This window comes from Scyliorhinus torazame, chromosome 17 (genome assembly GCF_047496885.1).
Source record: "Scyliorhinus torazame isolate Kashiwa2021f chromosome 17, sScyTor2.1, whole genome shotgun sequence".
Lineage (NCBI taxonomy): Eukaryota > Metazoa > Chordata > Chondrichthyes > Carcharhiniformes > Scyliorhinidae > Scyliorhinus > Scyliorhinus torazame.
The window spans coordinates 2,044,370-2,069,643 of NC_092723.1; the positions used below are offsets into that span (position 1 = coordinate 2,044,370).

Consider the following 25,274-nt stretch of genomic DNA (forward strand, 5'->3'; position numbering starts at 1 on the left):
TGGAGCAGTTACAGCAGCATATAATCACGGAATATGTAATACTTCATCCAATCTGTGGAGATGCCGGTGTTGGACTGGGGTGAGCACAGTAAGAAGTCTTACAACACCAGCTTTCGTAGCACTGCTCCTTCCTCACCTCAGCCGAGCCACAAAACCACTACCCAGGACTCCCCTACCCAGGACACCCCTACCCAGGACACCCCTACCCAGGACTCCCCTACCCAGGACTCCCCTACCCAGGACACTCCTACCCAGGACACCCCTACCCAGGACACTCCTACACAGGACACCACTACCCAGGACACCCCTACCCAGGATGCCCCTACCCAGGACACCCCTACCCAGGACACCCCTACCCAGGACACCCCTACCCAGGACACCCCTACCCAGGACTCCCCTACACAGGACATCACTACCCAGGACTCCCCTACCCAGGACACTCCTACCCAGGACATCACTACCCAGGACACCCCTACCCAGGACACCCCTACCCAGGATGCCCCTACCCAGGACTCCCCTACACAGGACATCACTACCCAGGACACCCCTACCCAGGACAGCCCTACCCAGGACACTCCTACCCAGGACACTCCTACCCAGGACACTCCTACACAAGACACCCCTACCCAGGACAGCCCTACCCAGGACACCCCTACCCAGGAGACCCCTATCCAGGACACCCCTACCCAGGACAGCCCTACCCAGGACACCCCTACCCAGGACAGCCCTACCCAGGACACCCCTACCCAGGACAGCCCTACCCAGGACACCCCTACCCAGGAGACCCCTATCCAGGACACCCCTACCCAGGACAGCCCTACCCAGGACAGCCCTACCCAGGACACCCCTACCCAGGACACCCCTACCCAGGAGACCCCTACCCACAACACCCCTACCCAGGACAGCCCTACCCAGGACACCCCTACCCAGGACAGCCCTACCCAGGACACCCCTACCCAGGAGACCCCTATCCAGGACACCCCTACCCAGGACACCCCTACACAGGACACCCCTACCCAGGACACCCCTACCCAGGACAGCCCTACCCAGGACAGCCCTACCCAGGACACCCCTACCCAGGACATCCCAACACAGGACACCCCTACCCAGGACATCCCTACCCAGTACAGCCCTACCCAGGACACCCCTACCCAGTACAGCCCTACCCAGGACAACCCCTACACAGGACGCCCCTACCCAGGACACCCCTACCCAGGACACCCCTACCCAGGACACCCCTACCCAGGACACCCCTACACAGGACACCCCTACACAGGACACCCCTACCCAGGACACCCCTACCCAGGACAGCCCTACCCAGGACACCCCTACCCAGGACACCCCTACCCAGGACACCCCTACCCAGGACACCCCTACCCAGGAGACCCCTATCCATGAGACCCCTACCCAGGACACCCCTACCCAGGACACCCCTACCCAGGAAATCGAAATACCGGACAGTGACACAGAGTGGAACCGCCACCCCAAAATACCATGGACTCAGAGTCGGACGATGCGCACGACACAACGCCACTGCTATCTCCAACACCCTCCACCATCGCAGAGACACTCACCTCGGTTGGGCACTTTAGTGATGAGGCGTCTGGTGCACTCACTGGTGCGCACAACACGGCCGTACAGGTACAGCAGGTGGAGGTAGGAGCAGCAGAGGGGCCGGGCGGTCGGAGGGCATCCTGGCGCAAGCGAACATCTGCCGCCCAGATGGATCCCGGGTTCCTGGAGTAACCAAACCCACCCATAGCCCTGACGCAACCACCGAACCTGAGACGAGCGAAGAGGGTGACGGCCAGCTTGCGGCGGCTGCAGTCGCAGGTCGAGGAGTCCACCCGCATCCAGGAGCTGGGAGTGGTGCCGGTCATGCGTGCCACCCAGGCCGACACCGCACGGGTGGCGTCCGCGGTGGAGGCAATGGGTGCGACGGTGTCAGCCATGGGGAACGGTTTGCGAGGCCTGGGGCCTTCCGTGCAGGCGGCGTCTGTGGCCCAGGACATGGCTGCCCTCTCACAGGAGGCCATGAGCCAGTGCCAGCGGCAGATGGCAGAGGGGCTCAACTCCGTGGCACAGACTCTGAAGGCCATGGCCCACTCTCAGCAGTCCATAGCCCAATCTCTGCAGGCCATGGCCCAGTCTCAGCAGGCCATCGCTGAGGGCATCGGCGCCATTGCCCATGTGCGAGCCGGCGTCGCACAGTCACAGACAGGGTTTGCCAGCCCCCTGGGCTCCATGGCTGCAAACCTGCAGACCCCTGTCGATACCAGCACGGGCCTCCAGGAGTGGCAGCACCAGGTGTCCGAGGGGCGTCGGATGGCCGGTCCGTTCGCACCCTGACCCATGTAGAGGCCTGAGAGCCATTGGGCACCCTGAGGGAGGAGGAGTTGCTGGCGCCCATCCCTGGTTCCCCTGCAGGGGAGGTCCAGGAACACTGCAGCACCTCGGACTCCCCCCCTTCCGTCCCAGGTGCATCGGGTGGGCAACGGGCAGGACATGCTGGCAGCTCGCCATCCCAGTCGCCCGGGCCGCAGCCTGGCCCATCTAGGCCAGGACGCCCCAGGAAACGGCCGCCAAAGGGATCCCGAGTCAGAGAGCAGGAATCACAGGAGTCCACCTCCAGTTCTGCTGTACCGTCTGGGGAACCACCTAGACGTAGTCAAAGGGCCTGTAAGGCCAAACAACTAGACACTGAGTAAGTTGGCACGGGTGCAGGGTACAGATGAGTTTTAGGGGCTAGTGCACGTGTATGCACTGTTTGTTATTAAAATCACTTTAACGCTGACAGAAGCTGCCTTTGTGCTCTGTCCGAAGCGTGTGGGGGTTGAGCGCCAGTGTGTGAGGGGAAGCTTTATGTCGGCCCCAGGTGAGTCTGCCCTCTTCCCCCTGGGCCGCCCTCACCATCCCCCCTCGGGACCGTGCGCTGCAGTGTCACAGCCGCATGCAGGGATGGTCCGGGTGGATGGTGGTACTGTGGCCATGGGTCAGACATAGTCCAACGATGTGGAGCCAGGAGCTCATCGCAGGGCGGGTTGTCATCATCCTCCATGGCCTGCAATAGACACGCGTCCACCGGCAACTGTGTGAGCCCGGCCGTTGTGCCGCAGGTGGATCGGCAATGGGGGGGGGTGTGTGCATGCGGGTGGGGTGGGTGTGGTTGGGGAGGGGGGTGAGGGTGCTGGGTGGGTGGATGGGTGGGGGGGGGGGGGTGAGGATGTTCGGGTGTTGCCATGGTGTGCGGTATGTGGCCATACTACCCGATTCCCATGCCCCCTAGTCAGTGAAGCGGGCGGCTATCAGCCTGTCCCGTGCCCGCTGGCCCAGCCGGTAACGGTGGACAGCCACCCGCCTGTGTCTAGCCCGTCTGCCCTGACCATTGCCCCCATCCCCCTCATCTGGGGAGGACTGCGCCTCTTCCTGCTGCTCCTCCACTCTGCCCTCCTCTGCCTGCAGCACATCGCCCCTCTGCTGGGCTATGCTGTGCAGGACGCAGCACACCACAATGATGCGGCCGACCCTATCTGACCGATACTGGAGGGCGGCCCGAGAGGTCCAGGCACCTGAAACGCATTTTGAGCACGCCAAAGCACCTCTCAATCACTCCCCTTGTCGCTGCATGGGCATCATTGTAGCGGTTCTCCGTGTCATTCTGTGGCCTCCGTATAGGCGTCATCAGCCACGACCGCAACGGGTCGCCCAGCAACAAGCTCCTCAGCCGGGGGTGACATCCCTCGTCCATGCCGGGGACGTAAGACTGTGACAACACGTATGAGTCATGTACACTTCCCGGGTACCGGGCGCAGACGTGCAGGATAATCATGCGGTGGTCGCAGACCACCTGGATGTTCATGGAATAGGTCTCCTTCCTATTGGTGAACACGGTCCTGTTATCTGCAGGTGGCCGCACGGCGACGTGCATCCCATCGATCGCGCCCTGGACCATGGGGAACCCGGCCACGGCAGGGAAGCCCTCGGCCCGGGAATCCTGGCTGGCCCAGTCCACAGGGAAGCGGATGTAGCGGTGCGCCATGGCATATAGGGCGTCTGTCACTGCCCGGATGCACCGGTGCACCGATGTCTGCGAGATACTGGACAGGTCCCCACCTGGCGTCTGGAATGACCCCGTGGCATAAAAGTTCAGGGCAACCGTAACCTTGACGGACACGGGGAGAGGGTGTCCCCCCCAGTGTCACGCGGTGCCAGGTGTGCCAGGAGGTGGCAGATGTGTGCCACGGTTTCCCGGCTCATCCGGAGTCTCTTGCATTCCCGGTCCGTGAGGTCCTGGTACGACAACCGGGGCCGGTACACATGGGGCCTCCTCGGGTGCCTCCGTTGCCGTGGCGCCGCGACGTCCTCCTCCCCCTCCTCGTGTTCCTCCTCCACTACGTGCTCCCCCGGCTCCTCCTCCTCCTCGTCCTGTCGGGCGGGTGTCCCTCCAGCCTGGGCGGCTGCCGCCCGCCCCTCTGCAGTAGCTGCGCCGCCTCTCTGGCACGCTCCTCCTCCAGGGCAACACGGAGAATAACGGCTGCCGCCATGGCGGCCAACATTGCCGGCTGATCAGAAAACATAACGACATGTCTTTATTGCCCGAACCCCCCTCCCCCCCAGCCAGGTGGTATGGACCGCATGGGCGCGACTGTTGGAGGATGGCACCTGGCCAGGCGGACAAACTCCCTTGCCCCCCCCCCCCCCAGCACTCACAACACCCCCCCCCCGTCCCGTCCCCGGCACTAACCCCCCCCGTCCCTCCCGTCTCCGCCACTCACCCCCCCGTCCCGGCACTCACCCCCCCCCGGTCCCTCCTGTCCCCGGCACTCACCCCCCGGTCCCTCCTGTCCCCGGCACTCACCCCCCGGTCCCTCCTGTCCCCGGCACTCACCCCCCCCGTCCACCCCGTCCCCGGCACTCACCCCCCCGGTCCCTCCTGTCCCCGGCACTCACCCCCCGGTCCCTCCTGTCCCCGGCACTCACCCCCCCCGTCCACCCCGTCCCCGGCACTCACCCCCCGTCCCCCCCCGTCCCCGGCACTCACCCCCCCCCCGTCCACCCCGTCCCCGGCACTCACCCCCCCCCGTCCACCCCGTCCCCGGCACTCACCCCCCCCCGTCCACCCCGTCCCCGGCACTCACCCCCCCCGTCCACCCCGTTCCCGGCACTCACCCCCCCCCGTCCCTGGCACTCACCCCCCCCCGTCCACCCTGTCCCCGGCACTCACCCCCCCCCCGTCCACCCCGTCCCCGGCACTCACCCCCCCCGTCCCCCCCCGTCCCCGGCACTCACCCACCCCTTCCCCGGCACTCACCCACCCTCTTCCCCGGCACCCCCCCGAAGCACCCTCCTCGCGCCCCCCCCCCCCAGCCGCACACACACCCACACACATCTCTCCCCCACAGACAGACTGCGGCCACGCCATCACCTCTCCTGCGGCCACCCCCCAGGCCGTGACCTCGGCCCATCCGGCCGGGAGAATATGGGCAGCCCCGGATATTCCCCCAGGCGGGCGGCGCGATTGACACCTGAACGACTTTTCACCCTTTGGAGAATTCGGTGGGTGGCGGAGGCGGGATTTACGCAGCCCCCCAGCGATTCTCCGACCCGATAGGGGGTCGGAGAATCCCGCCCCAGATGACTGAATTATCGAATCAGAATGTTAAACTTCATGAAGGCCCCGCCTTCTGAACCTTGCCCCCTCGCCTGAGGTGTGGTGACCCTCAGGTTAAATCACCACCAGTCAGCTCCAGTTTGCTCTTTGCCCTTTGACCAGTGTGGTATTATAGGTATTACGGTACCTGAGAGGCTGAAGTACCATTGGTATAACCGATATGCTTACTATTGGCTAGAGTGTAGAATAGCTCCGCCCTGGTAGGCGGGGTATAAGAGCCTGTGCCGCCCCAGCAGCCTTCATTCTGTATCTGAGCTGCTGGGGGAAACATCTAGCTTATGAAAGCCGGCAGTTGGACGACAACCTCGCTTTCGTGGTCATTGATCGTGCATCAATTTAATAAGCTAGTTTTTTAAGAAGAAAGGATGGAGCTCCGAATCAAGCCAGAGTGTCTGCAACTCAGCCCCCACGCGGCGAACTCAGCGGCAATCTTTAAGCACTGGCTGGCGTGTTTTAAAGGGTATCTCGGGACGGCAGAAAACGCACCCACGGGAGAGCAGAAACTGCACGTCCTGCACTCAAGGGTGAGCCCGGAGACCTACACCCTCATCGAGGAAGCGGAAGACTTCGATGCAGCAATTGAGCCGCTAAAAGGACACTACATTCACCCGGTAAACCAGGTCTACGCCCGGCACCTGCTTGCAACAAGATGGCAAACCCCTGGGGAATCATTGGAGAAATTCTACCGCGCACTCCTGGTGCTGGGAAGAAGCTGCGGCTGCCCGCAAGTTTCGGCGAGCGAACACACGGAACCCTTAGTCCGGGACGCTTTCGTGGCAGGTATGCTTTCATCACAAATCCGCCAGCGCCTGCTAGAGAAAGATATCCTGGGTTTTAGGGAGGCACGGGCCCTTGCAGGCTCCCTGGACGTGGCCTCCAGGAACACCCGCGCCTACGTTCCCGACCGCGCGGCAGCCCCCTCGGCAGCGTGGAACCCCACAGCTGCCGACCCAGAGACTTCCCCCGTTCACCCGCAGGCCTGCGCTGCAAGGCGGCCTGCCAACCCCATGTGGCCAGCAGTCGCCGCCACCCCCATATCCCAGGGCCACGTGCGGACCCCGGGCGCCACCATCTTGTTCCACGGACGCCACGCTTGAGGGATGGGCGCCGCCATTTTGTGCACCCCCAGCCATGTGCGACCTATTGGAGACGCCATCTTGGATGGACCCCCAGGACCCCAGCTCGGCCGACCACACACTGCCTGAACAGAATTCCCAACTACTGCGATTGGCCTCGGTCACTCTGGGTCAGTCTCGACCTCGAATACTCTAAACCGCTACGATGACCGTTTTCATCAACGGGCGCGAGGCGTCTTGCTTAATTGACTCTGGGAGCACGGAGAGCTTCCTTCACCCCGATACAGTAAGGCGCTGCTCCTTCCTCATCCACCCTGTTAATCAAAAAATCTCACTGGCCTCCGGTTGCCATTCAGTGGAGATAAAGGGGTTTTGTGTAGCAATCCTCACAGTCCAGGGAAGGGAGTTCAAAAATTTCCGTCTCTACGTCCTTCCCCACCTCTGCGCGGCCACACTCCTGGGTTCAGACTTCCAGTGTAACCTTCAAAGTCTGACCCTCCAATTCGGCGGCCCTATACCCCTCCCCTTAATGTCTGCGGCCTCACGACCCTCAAGGTCGACCCGCCTTCCCTGTTTGCGAACCTCACCCCGGATTGCAAACCCGTCGCCACCAGGAGCAGATGCTACAGTGCCCAGGACCGGATCTTTATTAGGTCAGAGGTCTAAAGGTTACTGAGGGAAGGGGGTCATTGAAGCCAGTAACAGCCCCTGGAGAGCTCAAGTAGTGGTGGTAAAGACCGGGGAGAAGCATAGGATGGTCATCGACTACAGTCAGACCATCAACAGGTTTACGCAGCTGGACGCGTACCCCCTCCCCCGCATATCCAACCTGGTAAACAGGATCGCGCATTACAAGGTCTTCTCCACGTTGGATCTCAAGTCCGCCTACCACCAGCTCCCCATCCGCACTAGTGACCGCAAATACACTGCCTTCGAGGCAGACGGGGGGCTCTACCACTTCTTAAGGGTTCCCTTTGGTGTCACTAACGGGGTCTCAGTCTTCCAGCGCGAGATGGACCGAATGGTTGACCGGTACGGTTTACGGGCAACATTCCCGTATCTCGATAATGTCACCATCTGCGGCCACGACCAGCAGGACCACGACACCAACCTCCGAAAATTTCTCCAGACCGCTAAAATCCTTAACCTAACATACAATAAGGATAAATGCGTGTTTAGCACCGACCGTCGAGCCATTCTCGGCTACGTAGTGCGAAATAGAGTTATAGGCCCCGACCCTGAACGTATGCGCCTCCTTATGGAGTTCCCCCTCCCTCACTGCCTCAAGGCCCTAAAACGCTGCCTAGGGTTTTTTAGCTACTTCGCCCAGTGGGTCCCCAACTACGTGGACAAGGCCCGTCCCTTGATCCAATCCACAGTTTTTCCCCTGTCGATAGAGGCCCGCCAGGCCTTCAGCCGCATCAAAGCAGACATTGCAAAGGCCACGATGCACGCCATCGATGAGTCCCTCCCCTGCCAGGTCGAGAGCGATGCGTCCGACGTAGCTCTGGCGGCCAACCTCAACCAAGCGGGCAGACCCGTGGCCTTCTTCTCCCGTACCCTCCATGCTTCCGAAATCCGCCACTCCTCAGTCGAAAAGGAGGCCCAGGCCATAGTAGAAGCTGTGTGACATTGGAGGCATTACCTGGCCGGCAGGAGATTCACTCTCCTCACGGACCAACGGTCGGTAGCCTTCATGTTCGATAATGCACAGCTGGGCAAGATAAAAAACAACAAGATCTTGCGGTGGAGGATCGAACTCTCCACCTACAACTACGAGATCTTGTATCGTCCCGGAAAGCTAAACGAGCCTCCTGACGCCCTGTCCCGCGGCACATGTGCCAACGCACAAGTGGACCGCCTCCGAGCCCTCCACGAGGACCTCTGCCACCCGGGGGTCACTCGCTTTTTCCATTTCGTCAAGACCCGCAACCTGCCCTACTCCATCGAGGAGGTCAGGACAGCCACCAGGGACTGCCAAATCTGCGCAGAGTGCAAACCGCACTTCTACCGGCCAGAGAGAGCGCACCTGATAAAGGCTTCCCGTCGCTTTGAACGCCTCAGCATGGACTACAGAGGCCCCCCTCCCCTCCACTGACCGCAACACGTACTTCCTGAACGTGATTGACGAGGACTGTTCCCGTTCGCCATCCCCTGCCCCGACATGACCGCCTCCACCATCATCAAGGCCCTCCATAGCATCTTTGCACTGTTCAGGTTCCCCACTTACATACATAATGATAGGGGGTCCTCCTTTATGAGCGACGAACTGCGTCAATTCCTGCTCAGCAAGGGCATGGCCTCGAGCAGGACGACCAGTTACAACCCCCGGGGTAACGGGTAGGTAGAGAGGGAGAACGGAACGGTCTGGAAGACCGTCCTACTGGCTCTACAGTTCAGGAACCTCCCAGTCTCCCGCTGGCAAGAAGTCCTCCCGGATGCCCTTCACTCCATCCGGTCACTACTTTGTACGACCACCAATCAGACACCTCATGAACGTCTCCTTGTCTTCCCAGGAAGTCCTCCTCTGGGACCTTGCTCCCGACCTGGCTGGCAGCACCCGGACCCATCCTGTTCCGAAAACACGTGCGGGCGTACAAGTCGGACCTGTTGGTCGTGAGGGTCCAACTGCTCCATGCTAACCCCCAGTACGCCTACGTGGCGTACCCCGACGGCCGACAAGATACGGTCTCCCTACGGGACCTGCTGCCTGCCGGAACTCCACGCACATTCCAGCCACCAGTCCCACCCTCCCCTCCACCGCAGCACCTTACAGGGGGATCGGTCCTTCCGCGGCCCCAGTCTAGGCCCCCCCACCCACCGACGCCCCCCGCAGGCGCTCCCTTCCCAGGTCAGCCGTTTTCCCCACCAGCGCCGTCTAGGGGTGACGAAGCTGCCATGGAGATCGAAGCCACGCTCCCGGAGTCACAGACGCCCGAGCCTCCACCGGAGTCACCACCGAGGCTCCGACGATCACAGAGGCTGACCAGGGCCCCCGATCGACTGATTGCATCATTTTAACTGTAATCTGTAAATATAAACCATCAAACGTACATAGCTACCAGACTTGTAAATAGTTACTAAACACTGTACGGGGGTATTACGGTACCTCCATAACTAATTATACCCTGTTGTTATGTTTTGTAGTTGCTGGCCACCACCCCCGCCGGACTCCTTTTAAACAGGGGGTGAATGTGGTATTATAGGTATTATGGTACCTGAGAGGCTGAAGTACCATTGGTAGAACCTGTATGCGTGCTATTGGCTAGAGTGTATAATAGCTCCGCCCTGACAGGCGGGGTATAAGAGCCTGTGCCGTTCCAGCAGCCTTCATTCTGTATCTGAGCTGCTGGGGTAAACATCTAGCTTATGAAAGCCGGCAGTTGGACTACAACCTCGCTTTAGTGGTCATTGATCGCGCATCAACCAGTTTGCTCAAAGGGCAAAACAGCTGATGGTCACCTGGGGCTATGGTGACTTTACACTTACTTTACTCACAGTCCATCGACCTTAAGACATAGGAGCAGAATAAGGGTGGCACATGGGCGGCACAGTGGTTAGCACTGCAGCCTCACGGCACCGAGGTCCCAGGTTCGATCCCGGCTCTGGGTCACTGTCCATGTGGAGTTCACACATTCTCCCCATGTTTGCGCGGGTCTCGCTCCCACAACCCAAGCAGGGTAGGTGAATTGGCCACGCATAATTGGCAAGCCTGATTAGTAAGTTTGCGGATGATACTAAGATTGCTGGAGTTGCGGATAGTGATGCAGGTTGTCAGAGAATACAACAGGATATAGATAGGCTGCAAAATTGGGCAGAGAAATGGCAGATAGAATTTAACCTGAACAAATGTGAGGTGATGCATTTTGGTAGATCCAATTCAGGTGGGAGCTATAAACTAAATGGCAGAACCATCAGGAGCACAGAGGCACAGAGAGATCTGGGCGAGCAGGTCCACAGATCCTTAAAAGAGGCAGCACAGGTGGAAATGGTGGTAAAGAAAGCATATGACACACTTGTCTTCATAGGATGGGGTGTCAAATATAAAAGCTCGCAAATTATGTTACAGTTATACAGAACGTTGGTTAGGCCATATTTGGAATACTGTGTCCAATTCTGGTCACCGCACTACCAGAAGGACGTGGAGGCTTTGGAGAGAGTACAGAAAAGGTTTACCAGTATGTTGTCTGGTATGGAGGGTATTAGCTATGAGGAGAGATTGAATAAACTCGGATTGTTCTTCCTAGAGAGACGGAGGCTGAGGGGTGACCTGATAGACGTTTATAAAATCATTAGGGGTAGAGAAAGGGTGAACAGTTGGGAGGGTTTTCCCAGGGTGGAAATGACAATTACAAGGGTGCAGAAGTTCAAGGTGAGGGGGGAAAGGTTCAGTGGAGATGTGCGGGGGAAGTTTTTACACAGAGGGTGGTGGTGGCCTGGAATGCACGGCCCAGTGAGGTGGTTGAGGCAGATACGTTAGCGACCTTTACGACTTATCTGGATAGACCCATGAACAGACAGGGTATAGAAGGATACAGGCGGTTGGTCTAGATAGGACACGTGATCAGCGCAGGCTTGGAGGGCCAGAGGGCCTGTTCCTGTGCTGTATTGTTCTTTATTCTAAATTGCCCCTTAATTGGAAAAAAGAATTGGGTACTCTAAATTTTTTTTTAAAAGAAAGAACAGGAGCAGAATTAGGCCACTCGGCCCATCGAGTCTGCTCCGCCATTCAATCATGGCTGATATTTGTCTCATCCTCATTCTCCTGTCTTCTCCCCATAACCCCTGATCCCCTTGTTAATCAAGAATGGACGTAAAAACACGTGGGTGAAAGGTTACAATGCAATGATCTTATTGCAGGATTTTGAAAGAATAGTTTTTTCCAGAATTAACAGAATGTAATTAAACAAAAGTTTTACTGAACTGATTTGAGACTCATCTACAAAGTTCCAAAAGCAGTTTTGTTTCAGAGACACCACCACCCAGAACACACAGGCAATTGATGTGAGCTTCCCATTCTGCAACTGTCATAGGGAACAGTGAAGACAGGGGCTTGCTGGCTCGCAGAGACCAATGGTTCACTTTGTCCAAGTGTTTGCTCAGCCTGCTGTTCCCCAGATGCTTACGGAATATAAACCTTTGCTTACCTTCACATCCCGGTGTGCAATGTTCACTGAATGTAGATGCTGCACTGCTTCTCCAATGCTCTTCATTATTTCGGAGGCCTCTGTCGAAGATACAGAAACACAATATTGGTTCTCTTTTCAATCTGTCCTTTGTAGTTCACTTTGTAACGTTTGCTGAGAGTGTAGGAAGTGGAGCTGGATTTCTGAGACCTGCAATTCTACTTTCATATTTGCTGACAGTGGATGCACTTTTGTCATTTAGAACCAGCTTGTTACCTCTCCCCAATCGCCAACATCGAATCTCAGAGATGGTAACAAAAGCTACCACAGAAAAGTAGCCTATAAAGGTGACGATGCGAAGCCCAGTGACTCTGCTTCCAACAGACCTTCCTAAACCCGCTACTTTGGTCAAGTTTGTACTTATCCTTTCCAATATCACACCTTTGGAGGCTTACCTTCACATACACCTTTATGTGAAGTGCCTTTGAACGTTTTATTGTTAAGGGCATTAAATAAATGCATGTTCTTGTAGTCTTTTATGGCCAAGATGTTACATGCAAAATTATCACATTTCATTATCTTTACAGCATGTGTCGCGATGGAATGAAGGATAAAGGCTATTGGAAACATAGAAAACTCACCTCCCAAACCTTTACCACCCAAAGGCACAAGGGCAACAGGCACGTGGGAACACCACCACCCACAGGTTTCCCTGTGTTAGAACATCGGGCAAGACCCCAATTTCTGTTCGGATCCCAGACAACAACCCCAAATAATGTTTCTATTTGTAAAACTGTGAGGAAAGGATATTTCACCGCAGGAGTGATGTCTCTGACCAATAGTATCTTTTATGTTAAAACAAACTTTCATTTAAACACAGAGTTTAACACATTGATATCAAAGAAATAGCTTTACAATTATCAGTTAAACAGTTCTTAAATACAAGGAAAATCTTTAACTTGCTATCTATGCCTGTCACTATATTCCAATTGAGCAACTCAATGCTGTTCAAATGCCACTTATAAATAAAGTTAACAATCAGGGTTACTTGTTTTTCTGTGCAGACCTTTGGAAAGAGAGAGAGAGAGAGAGAGAGAGACCCTTTTCAGGAACAATGTAAAAATCCTTCTGTCTTGTCAAGACTCAAATCCTATGGCATACTGCTGTTCAGCTTAAAATCTTACTGCAGACTGAAAACCTACAGACAGACCTCCCATTAATTACATCATCTGTATCTCACTAAGCTGGCCCACGACGTGCTTAGCTAAGATTAAACACCACTACCTCATAAATTATCTACCCCCAGGGAATTTCCAGCAATCGAAACAATATTCCACTGGCCATCTATAAGTAAACAAGTAAATGGTTACAAATAATGGTTACCTCATCTTTTACGACTCTTAATTACAGCTTTTGTAGATACACTACATTTATGCATTTGAACCTAGAGCTTTTTGGTAAGAAATATGAAATATAATGTATAACAATTTCTACATTAATCACATCAGCAAGTCACACGCCATCCTGACTGGGCACTTTATTGACATTCCTTCATTGCCACTGGGTCAAAATCATGGACCTCCCTATCCAACAACACTATGGATGTACCACACCTTGGGTTACAGCGATTCAAAAGGGCAGTTCACCACCACTTTAAGGGCAATTAAGGGCAGGCAATAAATGCTGGCTTTGATAGACACATTCCCTAATCACCTTAAAACTGAAGAAAACTTTCAACACAGGAAGTTATTTCCAGTTTGAATTAATATTACAAAGCTGAGCACACGGATCAGATGCCACCAGTAATAAAAATAAAGAATGGCAAGAGCCAAAGGTCAGCCCTGCCTCATTAAAGAGGTTGAGATTAATTGTACCCCAATGGAGAGCTCGCTTGGAGTCAAAGGACTGAATGGCCTTCATCTATTCCCGAAAGCACTCAATAGTATTACTCATTACTGTACATCTGTTGGCATCAGGAATGATCCAACCGGGTTTTCCCACTGAACCTGTGAAAAAGATTTACCTCTTTCTGTGAATGCTTGATCCCCTCGGTCCTGGATTCTGCTGAACAATTCACCTCCTTCCATACTGCAAATTAAAAAGACATGTTTTCAAGTTTGGCAATGGAACATTGATGGGTCGAAATAAAGCTGACAAAATGTTCATAGCGACGATGTTAGCATATCACATAAAATTCCTCTGCTCGCAATCCAACAATTGCATTAACAGAATTAAATTTATAAAAAGTCACATTGGCAAAGGAATTTGACATCAATATTTGTTCAGTGAGAAGTGCACAGCGTGATGTCGATCCCATTAGGCAGGACGTTACAACCCTGAAGGGTCAGTAAAGTCCACATCCAAACAGAACTCACCTTCAGGCTATTAGCGAGGTGAAGGCGAGGGTATCTACCTTCACCCCCGTCGGCAGCTCTGGTAAATCTGAAACTCCAATGATAGCCACCAAACAGCAAGGCTCCAATTCAACCCCAATAATTCCCGACATAATGCTGAAGAAGCAGACCCAAAAGTTCACAAGCTGAGAACAAGATCAGAACATGTGAGTATGGTGCACTGGACCCCGAGAGCAGCACTGGCACCCCTCACCTACTTCGGAGAAAAACCCACTCATCCGTGCTCTGGTCAGATTGGCCTTTGAACCACTTTAAACTGAATCAGGCAGAACCTAACCCACAGTTAGACCATAAGGCCATTCAGCCCATCGAGTCTGCTCTGCCATTCTGTGAGATCAGGACTGATTTGATCTGATAATCCTCAACTCCACTTTCCCACCTTATCCCCATAACCCTCGATTCCCTGACTGATTAAGAATCTGTCTCTCTCAGCCTTGAACATACTTAACGACCCAGCCACTACAGTTCTCTGCGGTAAAGAATTCCACAGATTCCCTCCCCTCTGAAAGAAAAAATTCCTTCTCATCTTAAATGGGCGACCCCTCCCTCTGAGATTATGCCCCCTGGTCCTCGACTCTACCACACGGGGAAACACCCTCTCAGCATCTAATGTTTATTTTATTAACTTTCTCTCTTATCTAGATGGCTCCCAATTTATTAATTGTGTGGATTCGCTGGTAGAAGGCAGCTGGCTTTTGTAGTTGCTGGGCATTGAACAGGATCAGCCATTATTAGTTTATAAATCTTGCAATTGGCAAGTAGCTGAAAACAGCACAGCAAGAGGCCAACAGATCATCAGGTCCCCAAGTGAAATGGCTAATAAGAGTGCAATCCTTAACCAGTCAGACTGGATGGATTTAACATCAAATCATGTTCAGATAAAAAGAGGGAGAAAAAAATTAGATATCGAGAGAGATAAGTTAGATCTTTAAATAATAAGGGGGGCACGGCGGTGCAGTTATTAGCACTGCTGCCTCAAGGCACCGAGGACCTGGGTTCGATTCTGGCCCCGGGTCACTGTCCGTGTGGAGTTTGCACATTCTCCCCGTGTCTGCGTGGGTCTCACCCCACAACACAAAGATGTGCAGGCTAGGTGGATTGGCCACGCTGAATTGCCCCTTAATTGGAAAAAAGAATTGGGTCCTCTAAATTTTTTTTAAAAGAAAAAAAAATAGGAGCAGAATTAGGACATTCGGCCCATCGAGTCTGCTCCGCCATTCAATCATGGCTGATATGTTTCTCATCCCCATTCTCCTGCCTTCTCCCCCTAACCCCTGGACCCCTTGTTAATCAGGAATAATAAAAACATGTGGGTCAAAGGTTACAATGCAATGATCTTATTGCAGGATTTTGAAAGAATAACACCTTTCTAATATAACACCTTCACAGCCATATTCAAACCGCAATTACAATATCTCAACCCCCCTACCCCCAAAACCAAACCCCAAACAGTTAAAACCCGCTAAATATCTGATGGCGACCAGCTCTCTGAATATTGAGAGGGTGTGAGGGTGATACGGGGACTGCCACCTCAGGTAGAGCCCTTCACCAATCCTCTTAAGATGTACTTGACTTTTATAAATGTAAGAACTCCATCAGGTCACTTCACCACACCAGGGCACTGGGCGACCCGAAGACCTCCATCCAAACAGAACTCACCGTCAGGCTATTAGCGAGGTGAAGGCGAGGGTATCTACCTTCACCCCCGTCGGCAGCTCTGGTAAATCTGAAACCCCAATGATAGCCACCAAACAGCAAGGCTCCAATTCAACCCCAATAATTCCCGACATAATGCTGAAGAAGCAGACCCAAAAGTTCACAAGCTGAGAACAAGATCAGAACATGTGAGTATGGTGCACTGGACCCCGAGAGCACCACTGGCACCCCTCACCTACTTCGGAGAAAGACCCACTCATCCGTGCTCTGGTCAGATTGGCCTTTGAACCACTTTAAACTGAATCAGGCAGAACCTCACGCACAAGGAGATGGGGTTCACTTTGAATAGTCATTTCACAGTCCCCTCAAACATCTGGCCCAGCTCCTCCTCCCACTTCCTCTTAACCTCATCCAGTGGAATCTGTTCCATCGACATGAGTAGACTATAAATGTCCGACATCTTCCCCTGCATCAACCACTGAAAGTGCTCTATCTATCAATGAGAGCGAAGGTGCCAAGGGGAAGGCAGAAATCTCCTCGCAAACAAAGGCGCGTACCTGATCACAACAAAACAGGTCAGCTCTCAAAAGCCAGTACTTGTACACCACTCCTCAAAATCAGCAAGCTTCCCATCTATAAACAAATCTCCAAACCGCTCCAACCCTCCTCCCTCCATGTCCCAAACAACGAGCTGAAGGCCACCGGCACAAATTGCTGATTCTAACAGATTGGGGCAACAGTGTTATACCATCCAGCTTAAAATGCTGCCTAAACTGCCACCATATTCTCAAGATGGCCACCGGTCCTTCATCGGAAGTCCACTTAGCCGGGCTGAACAGAAGGGGAGCCATAACCAAGTGTCCCAACCTGAAGCCTCTGCAAGCACCTCTCGCCATCCGCCCCCACACAGACTCCGTCCCCCTGTACCACCCTCTCAATGTTCAGCGCCCAATAATAAATTAATAGACTGGGCAAAGCCAGACTCCCCGAATGCTTATCCCTTTGCAAAAAACACATTGTGAATCTGTGGGGTCTTACCTGCACAAATGAAAGAAGATACCATGGGCGACATTCTCCGACCCCCCGCCGGGTCGGAGAATCGACGGGGGCTGGCGTGAATCCCGCCCCCGCCGGTTGCCGGAGTCTCCGGCACCGGATATTCGGCGGGGGTGGGAATCGCGCTGCGCCGGTTGGCGGGCCCCCCCCGCTCGATTCTCCGGCCCGGATGGGCCGAAGTCCCGCCGATGAATTGCCTGTCCCGCCGGCGTAAATTAAACCACCTACCTTACCGGCGGGACAAGGCGGCGCGGGCGGGCTCCAGGGTCCTGGGGGGGGCGCGGGCCGATCTGGCCCCGGGGGGTGCCCCCACGGTGGCCTGGCCCGCGATCGGGGCCCACCGATCCGCGGGCGGGCCTGTGCCGTGGGGGCACTCTTTCCCTTCGGCCTCCGCCACGGTCTCCACCATGGCGGAGGTGGAAGAGACTTCCTCCACTGCGCATGCGCGGGAAACTGTCAGCGGCCGCTGACGCTCCCGCGCATGCGCCGCCCGGAGATGTCATTTCCGCGCCAGCTGGCGGGGCACCAAAGGCCGTTTCCGCCAGCTGGCGGGGCGGAAATTCCACTGGCGCAGGCCTAGCCCCTCAATGTTGGGGCTCGGCCCCCAAAGATGCAGAGCATTCCGCACCTTTGGGGCGGCGCGATGCCCGTCTGGCGCTGTTTTGGGCGCCAGTCGGAGGACATCGCGCCGTTTCCGGAGAATTTCGCAACATATTACTGACTTTCACAAACAAAGATTTAGGGAGGAAAATTGGAAGACACTGAAACAAAAATAGAAACCTTGGGAGGATATTCATTTTTACCGACTGAACCCTACCTGCCAAGGTCAGCAGGAGGTTTTCCCATGTCCCCACATCAGACTTCACCAGATCCCCAAAATTCAGTTTCCGGAGCAAGGCCCAATCGTGGGCCACCCGGATTCCCCGGTAACAGAAGCTGGACCTGACCAGGCGAAAGGGCAACCTCCCCAGATTGGCTCCTCTCTCTGGAAGAGTCATTCACTTTTGCCCAAGTTCAATTTATTCCCCAAGAAGGATGTAATCCTCGCGGACAGCTTCATTATCTCCTCTGCACTGACGAGAGGGTCCATCACACACAACAAATCGTTCACATACAGTTGACCCATTTGCATCCTATTAATGGACTGAGCACCGGATTCTCCAATCCCAGGTAAATCCTCTGGGCGGGATTCATGTGGGTGACAATTGGTGCAGATATTTCCCAGCCTGGCCTGGCGCAGTGGACCTTGCGGTGGGCCAAAGGGGTAACCCGTCAAGAGAGTAGCCCCGAAAGTCCATTGGAGGCCCCCTTCTGCCCCCCCCCACAATGCAAATCGTGCCCACCCCACCCTCACCAGACCCCATAAGACGGGGTCTTTGATGTGATCCAGGAGCTGTCAATCATAGCTAGATGTTTATAAACATTATGGTTAGTTTCACAGCTGGCTATTTGAAATTCACTCAAGCGTGAAGGGAAATGGAATTAAACAATCCAGACAGCTGTGTGTGGAAACTGTCAATCGCAGCCTAGTGAAATCAATGACATTAATGAAAACCTTGCAGATCAAAGATCTGTTGTGGTTTTCGTTTTCTAGATATTTACAGTGCTGCTTTCTCTGCCTGAGCCAGCAGGTGTATTGCACAGGTGGGTTTTGAAGCACTGCGTTTTTGCACTGTCTCTGTCTGGACTGTTCTCTAGTTTCCAGGCAGGGCTGTCTGTAATGGGGGCATTCTAAGGGGTCTCTGTAAGGGGGCAGCTTCCAATTGGGGGTTTCTGAAATGGGGGGGGGGGTCTCTGGTGGGGATCTCTAGTGGAAATCTCTCTTATGGTTGGTCTCTTTTATGGGTGGAGGGTTCTAGGGAGGGTCTCTGTAATCGGGGGGTTTCTATTGGGGGGGGTGACCAAGATATTCCCATCTCAGAAGGGAGGGGGGGGAACTGTGTTGCTAGGGGGGGGGGCGGTGAAAGGGACTCAGCCGCTAGACCTTGCCATCGGGCCTCCTGCTCAAAATGGTGGCCCGACAGCGGGATTCACGACAGAATCCCTCACAATATATAGTCAAGGTAGAGACTGATAGATCTTTGGATGCTCTGGGAACTGAGGGACACTAGTATAGTGTGCGAAGGTGGAGTTGAGGAGGAAGATGGGTCAGATAGAAAGAGGAAAATGGCTGACTCCTGCTCCTATTAAGGTCTTCTGCTCCTTTCTGAGATTAAGGCAATGACAATTGGCAAGTGCAATAACCCTCCCGGGACACCCGGGGACACCCCATGAGATTCGGGGAATACGAGCTGCCCCGCGAGTGGGCAGAGGCTCATCAGCTGGTGCTTAAAGAAATCGCCTCATAAAAGCCGGCCCGTATGGGGACCGGTTGGAATGGCCATCCCCTTTAGCATCTTGGAGTTGGAAGCTGTGTTAAGACCTTTACTATTGTTGTTGAATTAAACGTTTTTGGATTTACCTCCTTGGGCCTCTCGAGCTTTTGTAACAGGTTATTCTGCTGTTCAGACACAGCCAACGCCAATGGGCGGCACGGTAGCACAGTGGTTAGCACTGTTGCTTCACAGCTCCAGGGTCCCAGGTTTGATTCCCGGCTTGGGTTACTGTCTGTGCAGAGTCTGTACGTTCTCCTCGTGTCTGCGTGGGTTTCCTCCGGGTGCTCCGGTTTCTTCCCACAGGTCCCAAAACACGTGCTGTTAGGTGAATTGGACATTCTGAATTCTCCCTCTGTGTACCCGGACAGGCAATTAGGGGATTTTCACAGGAACTTCATTGCAGTGATTATTTTTAGATGCCCACTAATGATTACTTCACAGCAGGAATCCTTCTTTAGTGATCAATAATGAGACAATTATTTTGATAACCCTCTCAAGCCCAGGGACAATAGCTGCCTCGTTTCAGACCCATAATCTCAAAGACCAATCATCAAAATGATGATTTTCATTCTGGCTGCGTTGTGGCAGCTACCGCGTTTAAATGTTGTGAAAAATGCAAAGTTGAAATGATCTTCTTTTGCTGCTCAGCTTGTTAATTAATGTCAATTGTCTATAATCACATGCAGGTGGTGGGTGTTACAACCCCCTTGGGGGCAGGGGTCTGTGCTCTACACCATTCCCCCCTTTCACCTCAGAGTATGAACTCCCCGGTTATTAGGGGCGGGATTTTCCCTTAACAAGGGGGAACCTCTCAGTATAAAAACTCTGAACTGGGTGCAGGTCGGGGAGGCCAGCCCTTCGGTCAGCGGAGTTGTAGCTTTTTGATTTTGTCTATAAACCATAATAAACCTTTATTCATTCCTATCCTACCTTGCGCCCTGCATCACTTCCGTTCTACATGGGCATCAACTGGCGAGTCTTTTCTACCTCTATAAATGATGCTCGTAGTTAACACAGGGAGTCTGGGTTGCTATGGCAACATGCCTGTTGTAGACTGGACCTATGGCTAGTGATGGGAGAGATTCCAACTTTCTTTCCATCACAAGGATGACCAGCACATTTGCCGCTTGCCATTAGCGTGTTGGGCGGATTTGCAGGCGGATATACTTGATTGAGTTACCAATGCACCTTCCTGGGGTTAAGACTCGAACCCATCGGGAGCATCTTTCTCAGGGGTGGCAAGGATGCTGCCGACTGTCCACAAGGCATCCTGACCCCGTAAACAGGTGCAGACTGAAAATGTGATTTGGAGGTTAGGAGATGCAAGCTTGTGATGTATAAATCTGCAAACAAATGCTTATAATAGTGTTTAAAGATTGACTCCAGTCCTACCCATCACCAGAATATAACATAGTTTAATTTTCTTGTTTTATTCATTTGTGGGATGTGGGTGTCACTGGTCAGCACTTATTTCCCATCCCAAGTTGCCCTTCAGAAGGGCGTCACTCACAGCACATTTTCTCAGTAAAACACATAATTTTAAAAAACTGAAGCATGACAAATACCGAAACCATTTTGGCTCCTGATAGGTCAGGCTCATTTTGTTCTTTTAAAAAATTTCTTTCTATCTCGAGCACCAAGACAGAAGATTATCCCTGTGCTTTTTTGCACCACACAGCGAAGATTGATCTCCAGGTGACCATGTGAAAATGTAATCATCTACACCCTTCCAATTCTTTACTTCCTTTTAAAATGTTCAGTTTTTCCTTTGCAAATCCCTCCCTCCATCACCTTGCACCCTCCCTATCTCCTCCTTCTCCTTTAATGCTGGGAGCTATGCTCTTCTCCAATTCTGACCTCTTTACCCTGATTGCTCCATCACGGGTGACTGTTTCTTCAGTTGCCTCAGCAATGAAATTCAGGGATTCCTCCCTAAACCTCTCCCTCCTCATTTAAGACACTCCTCAAAACCTACCTCTTTTGACAGAGCTTTTGGCCAACTGTCCTAATGTTGCCTCGGGTGGTTTGGTGTCAAATCTTGCTTTAGAACTTTCCTGTGAAGCAACTCAAGACATCTTAATGCATTCAAGATGCTAAAGGTAGCAAGTGCACATCACCATGCCCACTGCATAGCTGTCAAATATCCTGAGATGTGGTCAACTGTTTTGGAAGCTTATGGACTCAAACTTGGATCCCTATTTTCCATTGGCAGAGTGTGGGAGACTGCACCTCCAGGATTCTGGGGCTTCACAAATGGTCGACGCAATATATGCAAGCATTTGAAATCTAGTGCTGAAATTTAAAAATCATTCAATTAAATTTCAATCTCCCAGCTGCTGCATTCTGCTCTGTATTAGTTGACACCAGGAATGATAGAGACTACAGCTGGAACCATCACTGTCACAGACTGAGATCTAACACAGGCAGCTTGTCAACGGAAAACCACACCAGCGCCAGAGCAATGAATAACAAAACATGTGACAGAAAACGGACACCAAACAACCCAAAATCAGCTAAATTCATATTGGGTGCAAACGGTGCACTTTTGGAACTCTGCAGGACTCAAAGGCTTAAATTCTGATTACGATGGCTAATTGGACACCAATCCAAATTGTTAAATAGACAGCAGTGGGTGCAGTTACTGGATTTCCTATAATCACATACATCTTCTCTCACACCTTTTGCATTGCAGTGAGTGTGTGGGCGTTGTGGTTTTCCTCATCATACATTTCAGCAGAGTCATCCAGCACCTGATTGGCAGCTTTATTTTTCCTACTTCCACTCATTCCGCACGTGCCCCTGCTCGGCCAAGTAAGAGTCACGTTTATTGACAAACAGTGGGATACTATAAACCCTGACAATGAAAACAAAAACATTGGGCAATATTGTTCTTCTGTTATGGAGGAGTAAGTGGTGCCGATGACGCAGTGTGACACACTTCTTTTATTCTCCGCTGAAATACCGGAAATAAACTTTATTCCCTCCCCATCCAAAATGCAGAATTTACAAACCTACACATGTTTTAATAACCCTTTGATTCCTGTAACAAAATTAGCTCACCTTAGAAACTAGTTCTGTTTCACAGGCAGTTCGAATATCTTCATGGAATGCAGGTTAAACGATGACAAGTATCACGATTGGAAGAAACTATTTCAAACTACTGATGCAGTAAGTCACCCCAATACTAAATAAAAGCACCTGCAAGACAGCAGCATTAGTTGTGGACTGTGTTGATGTTGCATCTTCCCAGCAGTTCAAGCTGTTCTTGCAGTTTTTGAACATCACACATTAAATGTCCATTTAATTTATAATAGATGCCAAATTGCTACGGTTGTCATTGCTGTTAAAAATGTCCCACGTGACCAAAAAAACCTACATTTATACAGCACTTTTAATCACCAGACGTCTCAAAGCACCTTACAGCCAACTGAAGTACTTCTTGAAGTGGAGTCACTGTGTAATGGTGGAATCGTAGCAACTACACTGCAGCCAACAAACTCCTACAGATAGCAGAGATACCAGCCAGATAATCTGTTTCTCATGTTGATTGAGGGTTAAATTGGACACTGGGAATAACTCCCTTGTTCTCCTTCAAAACAGTGCCGTGGGATCTTTGTACACCCACTCGAGCAGGTCGATGGGATCCATGTTTCAACGTCTCTTTCCAAAGGTGTCATCCCCAACAGTGCACTCCTCTCTCAATAACACACTGGAGTGTCAGCCTCGAAATTTGGGCTGAGGCCCTGCATTTGAACTTGAATTTGGAAGCTTGTGATTCAGAGGCAAGTGTGTGCTATGGAGAACAGCCAAAGTGAGGCTACCATCATGGGAGATGACACAACCCAGTGAAGTCGGACAATTCCAGGCCAATCTGAAGGCTGCACTGCTTCAAGGCCCAGGTTCAACAACTGAGCAAACAGGTTTTTGGAGAGAAACAGATTTTAAAAATATGGTTGAAATGTTCCCAAACACCCAATCCTTTGCCATCTTCCCGATTGAGGAGAGACTGAAATCTAGGCACTTCATCCAACTTTAAAACAACCACATGTACTGTTTGTTTTGAGAAGTCGAGTGGGCCAAGGGTCAAAGCACAGGGTGAGCCCAAAATTCCTGGGATGGACAGTTGTCCAAAAAGAGAGATTGAGCAGAAAGGAAAAGAAAGCTTTGCATTTATGTAGCACCATTCATAATCTTAGATTATCCCAAGTCACTTTACAGCCAATTAAGCACTTCTGAAGTATAGTTACTGTTATAATGTAGGAAACGTTGAAGTCAATTAGCGTACAGCAAGCTCCCCACAAATAGCAGTATATCAGCTCTATAAATGAAAGTCTTACTTGGAGGTCTTGTGGTGCAAGGAGTGATGTCACTGCCTCGGAGCTAGAAGATGTGTCCAGGTCCCCCTCCCCACGGTCAATTCCAGCCCAGAGTCACAATACACGTGAATTAACCAATAATTCTTATAAAAATTCCCAGAATCCCCAAAGTAATAAGGATAAAGGTCAAAAGATAACAGTCCTTGCTCCAACATGTGGTTTGCAGCACGCTTTCCTCAAACATGCGGTTTGTTCAAAGACTTCGGTTTACAACTGGTAATGGTCGTCCTCGCTGAGTCATTCATTCAGCACTCACAGGCAGCAGGCTTTCTTCTGGAGACTCACCTTAGTTTTCATTAAACTGGGCCTTCAACTCGAAGGTTCACCTTCAGGCTTATTTCTTTCCTGAGACACTCTATCTCGCATCAATCCCTGCTTCAGCCAATCTCGAGAGAATGATACGCAGTCTTGCTGGCGAGAGAATCAGCCCTCACAACGGCCTTAGGGAGAGAATTTAGTTGAATCTTTTGGGAGAGAATTAGTTGAAATCCTCCGCCCAGACTACAGATCAAAAAGTGAAACTAAAATGGAATCTCATTGTTCTGAGAAACATTCGAGAAGGATAATGTCCAATCGCCACCTGTTATTGGACAGATCCCAGCCTTCTGGGCCAATTCACTGGGCGCCAGCCGCATCAATCAGACCGAGTCATCGGGGGGGGGGGGTCTGCCATTCTCCAATCACCAGTGTAAAGAGCACCGCCTTGTGGAATCTGCTTGTTTGAATTAAAGGCTGCTTACAGACTGCTTTGCCTTAGAGTGACACACAGATCCATTAAACATCCTTGAGTCAAAAACGTAACAGCAAAAATCACATAAAGGGTAAATACAGAAATAGACAGGAAGCATCCTTGCAGCATGGAGAGTTTAGCTGGATCCTTTGGGAGGGAAATAATCAGAGCTCTCAATCTCAGCGGCTGAATCAAAAGTGAAGCCAGACTGGAACCTCGCGACTCAGAGAACATTCCGGTGGGAGCACGTCCAGTCGCCGCCTGTTCCCGAACTGGGCACAGCTTTTTGGGCCCATTCATTGGTCACTTGCCAAATCAATAAAACCAAGTCACCACTGGCAATCGGCAATCACCAGTCTAAAACAGCATAGCCTTCTGGAATCTGCTTGTTTGAATTCAAGGCTCAGGCCTCTTTGCCTTAAAGGCTCAGGTCCATTAAACCCCCATGGATCAATATTGTAACTCCAAATATAAAAGGGGAAAATAAGGGAATAAACAGGAGTAAAAAAGAACAAACAGGGAGGGCTTTACACAGGACAGGACTACACAGGACTTGAAATCTAAGGACGACATATTCCTAAAGCAGCCAAACAGGCTGATTATCAACAAATATTTCCAATAAACACTACAGGCGAGTAGTAAGTGATGTGTTGGGTGCTCTGGATCCGTGGAACACATACAGGCCACCAACACTTAAAATAGTGCAACACTATTTTATTAAGTTAGAAACTGTTGAACATTAAGGGGCTGGTTTAGCACACTGGGCTAAATCGCTGGCTTTTAAAGCAGACCGA

General features: G+C 52.3%; 1 protein-coding gene across 1 annotated transcript in view; it reads right to left on the bottom strand.

Moving 5' to 3' along the window:
• LOC140393624 (MAP kinase-activated protein kinase 2) overlaps positions 1-25,274 on the bottom strand; it is a 341,054-nt gene that overhangs the window by 35,999 nt on the left and 279,781 nt on the right. The window contains exons 3-4 of the mRNA XM_072479896.1: positions 13,897-13,961; positions 11,895-11,974 (exon numbers count right to left, since the gene is read on the bottom strand). Of these exons, the coding sequence (XP_072335997.1) occupies positions 11,895-11,974; positions 13,897-13,961 (145 nt within the window). The remainder of the gene's footprint in view (positions 1-11,894; positions 11,975-13,896; positions 13,962-25,274) is intronic.